Source organism: Muscardinus avellanarius, assembly GCF_963383645.1.
Source record: "Muscardinus avellanarius genome assembly, chromosome: 19".
NCBI classification, from domain to species: Eukaryota; Metazoa; Chordata; class Mammalia; order Rodentia; family Gliridae; genus Muscardinus; species Muscardinus avellanarius.
This window is the reverse complement of record NC_137805.1, coordinates 13,543,528-13,547,074: the sequence shown is the minus strand read 5'-3', so window position 1 is coordinate 13,547,074 and position 3,547 is coordinate 13,543,528. Positions and strand designations below refer to the sequence as shown.

The 3,547-nt window shown below is 59.0% G+C and overlaps 1 protein-coding gene across 1 annotated transcript; it reads left to right on the top strand.

Annotated features, from left to right (window-relative positions):
• Positions 1-1,790: 1,790 nt before the first annotated feature.
• On the top strand, positions 1,791-2,970 carry AP5S1 (adaptor related protein complex 5 subunit sigma 1; the record flags this gene model as incomplete). Its single annotated transcript, XM_080716680.1, has 2 exons — positions 1,791-1,966; positions 2,544-2,970. 2 exons carry the CDS (start codon positions 1,791-1,793, stop codon positions 2,968-2,970), a joined length of 603 nt encoding a protein of 200 aa, XP_080572806.1.
• Positions 2,971-3,547: the final 577 nt, after the last annotated feature.

Here is a 3,547-nt window from a genome sequence, read left to right as displayed (position 1 = left end):
TTTTGTGTGTGTGTGTGTGTGTGTGTGTGTGTGTGTGTGTGTACTGGGGGTGGAACCCAGGGGCTTTTCTACCTCCGGGCTACACTCCCAGACCTATTTTATACTTTATTTGGAAACAGGGTCTCACTAAGTTGCTGAGAGCCTCAGTAAGTAGCTGAGGCTGGCTTTGAACTTGTGCGACCCTCCTGTCTCGGCCTCCCAAGCGCGGGGATTACAAGCGTGCGCCACCACGCCCGGCCACCAGCACTATGCTTTACTCTTTATTTTGAAACAGGGTCTCACTGAGTTGCAAAGGGCCTAAGTAGCTGAGGCTGCCCGCTAGCAGCGGTCCTCCGGACTCCGCCACCACGCCCGGCTCAGAGCTGGACTCCTTCCTTGCCAAACCCAGCTCCAGCATTAAGGACGCCCCAACCCCAGGTCTGCACAGAGTTGGCTACGTATGCGTCTCCCACCCCGCAAGGCTAGAACTTCCAGGGAAAAGCCCAGGAATCTGCACCCAGCAGGCTCGCCAGGGGCCGTGTACGAAGCCAGGCGTGAACCCTCCGGCCGGGATGGCCGCGGACGCGGCTCTGAAGCCCACCCTCTGCGCCCCCTGGCGGCCGCGCGGCAGCACGCGCAGGGCGGGTCCCCGGGCCACGGGGCCGAACTACAACTCCCGAAGTGCATTGCGCTGCAGAGTCAGTCGCGTGGCAGTGACGTCAGAGGTCGCGGCCGCTCCCTTGCGCTAGTCGGGGTGCGGGGCGTCGCGGGCTGATGACGCGCGCGGCCTGCGGGTGGAGAGTCGCCGGAGGTCAGTGCGGGGCCTCGGGGTTGGCTTCTCGGAGCGCTGTTGCCATCTTTCCTGTCCGACCAATTGCAGCTGGTCTGTTTGGCTTAAACTATGCTACCTGCTAACTATCTCTGCTGCCTTTCGACCCTCTGGGCCAGTCAGATTCCATTATTGCTTAGTCTTTATTTTGAAATTCCAACCAATTCTCTTTTCCCTTTGATAAGATTCATCAGTTAACATTTTGTTTTGTCCCATTTGAGTTAATTGCAGATAGCGTACCTGCCCCTTTGCTCCTGTATTTAAAGGTACATTAGCCGGGCGTGGCGATGCACGCCTGTAATCACAGTATATGGGAGGCTGAGACAGAAGGATCACGAGTGTGAGACTAGCCTCGGCAGTTTAGCGAGACTCTCACCAACCTAGTGAGACCCTGTTTCAAAATGAAAAATAACCCGGACGTAGTGGCTGCAGGCTTGAAATCCCAGTACTTTGGAGGCTGATACAGGAGGATTACAGGTTTGTGGCCTCTCAGCTACTTAGTGAGGGCATTCGCAACTTAGTGAGACACTGTTTCAAAATTAAGAATAGGTAGCCGGGCGTGGTGGCGCACGCTTGTAATCCCAGCATTCAGGAGGCTGAGACCCGAGGATAGAGGTTTGTGGACAGCCTCAGCTAGTTAGTGAGGCCCTGTGCAACTCAGTGAGACCCGGTTTCAAAATAAAGAATTAAAAATAGGGCAGGGGGTGTAGCTCGGAGGTCAAATGCCCTTAGGCTCCATCTCCAGGCCCGCAAAAAAAAAAAAAAAAAAAAAAAAAAAAAATTAAGAATAAAAAATAGGGCTAGGCCCTTGAGTTCAGTCCCCCGTACCACAAAATGAAAAATGAAATAGGGCTGGGGTGTAGCACAAAAGTAAAATACTCTGTGTTCAATCCCCAGTAAAACACACACTCTCCCAGGTGCTGCCGGACGCGCCTCTCAAGCAGGGTTCCACTCTGGCCTCCCTGTCTGCCCACCGAGAGCCATGGTCTACGGCTTCCTGGTCCACACCCTGAGGGCCCCACGCGCGGAGGATACTGGCCTCTGCCGCGTGCTCTACTCCTGCGTCTTTGGTGCTGAGAAGTCGCCGGAAGATGCCCGGCCACATGGCGCAGAGAGGGACAGACTCCTTCGCAAGGAGCAGATCTTGGCGGTGGCCAGGTAACCACACAGCCCAGTGCCCGGGTCTGTTAGGCATGTGGTGGGTTGTGATAGACATCCGGGGATAGAGAGACAGGACTAAGAAGCACACATATTTTAGAGTGGTGTTTCCATCAAGCGTCTTGCAAAAACAGAAAAAGAGGAGAGAAAAGAAGAGAAAAAGAGTTAAAGAAATAACAGCAGTGCTGTCTCAGAAGCCTTGCCTGGCGATGGGAGGCCTTCTTGCCCAGAGGGTTGCAGGATGGGAGGGGCGGGTGCGCAGTCCAGCTTTCCCTCTCTGGAGGCCGCCTCTGTGCAGCAGTGGGACCGGCACTTCCCTGGGGCCCTCTTCCAGCGCAAGGAGCTGGGTTCAGAACCTGCCTTCTATGGGCCCATGGAGTAACGTGGTCCAGGCCCGCAGGCGGGGCTTCTTGTCCTTGTGAAGCCCAGCATGTCTGGTTGTGGCCCCGGGAAGGTCAGTTAGTCTCTGAGCCTGTTTCCTCACCTGCAGTACAGGATAATGGCTGCCCCCGAGCTGGCTCCTTGGTGGCCTCTATAGACCTGTCGCACGCTGGCTTGTCCTGTCTCCTGTCTCCAGGCAGGTGGAGTCGATGTACCAGCTGCAGCAGCAGGCATCTGGCCGGCCCTCCGTGGACCTGCTGCCCCAGCCCTCGGATGAGCCTGTGCCCCTGCACGAGGCCCCTCGAGGCGTCTTCCGCCTGGCGGCCGGGGACCCTTTCCAGGAGCCGCGCACCGTGGTGTGGCTGGGCGTGCCCTCGCTAGGCTTCGCTCTGGTGCTGGATGCCCAGGACAACCTGCTGCTGGCTGAGAGTACGCTCCGCCTGCTGGCCCGCCTCCTCCTCGAGCACCTCCGGCCGCTGGCCCCCGGCACCAACCTGCTGCTGCGGGCTGACCGCATCGAGGGCATCCTCACTCGCTTCCTGCCCCACGGCCAGCTGCTCTTCCTCAATGACCAGTTTGTCCAGGGTCTGGAGAAGGAATTCAGTGCCGCCTGGCCCCGCTGACCCCTTCCCCAGGATGGGCTCCCCAGCAGGGTGGGGAGGGAGTGCAGAGGCTGCGTGTGCCCCACCCAGGACGTCTGCATGGGGCAGGCAGAGGGCCGGAGGGAGCTGTGCCTGCCAGTCGCTGGAACCTCGGATCATCCTGAGCCTAGAGCCGCCCTCTCGCTGGTCACGTCTGTCACTCCTGTCCTTGACTGCCCTTCAGCCATAGTGCTACGGCTGAGGATGGGGTGCCTGCAACTAAGCCCACTTCCCCTCAGCCATCACTGCCGCGCAGGGGGCCTCCGAGACTCACCTCGTGGTGGGGGGCCGCCCGCCCTGGTGGGCCCCGGCCCTGCCTTGGCAGTCACTAGGCAACGTCGTCAAGGATTGGCCGGCGAGGGCCTACTGCGTGTCAGCCCCACCACGGTCCAGAAGTGCCATTCAGCAGGGCTTCCCTCGCCCCTCGTGTGCCAAGCCTTGGCCTCCGGGGCAGCTTGAGATGAGCTAATCACAGGCTACCCTCATCTGCCAGCCAGGGAAGGCCAGAGCTCGGCCGAGATAACCTTGTCTTTCTCCTTGGCTGTGACTGGGCCTGTAA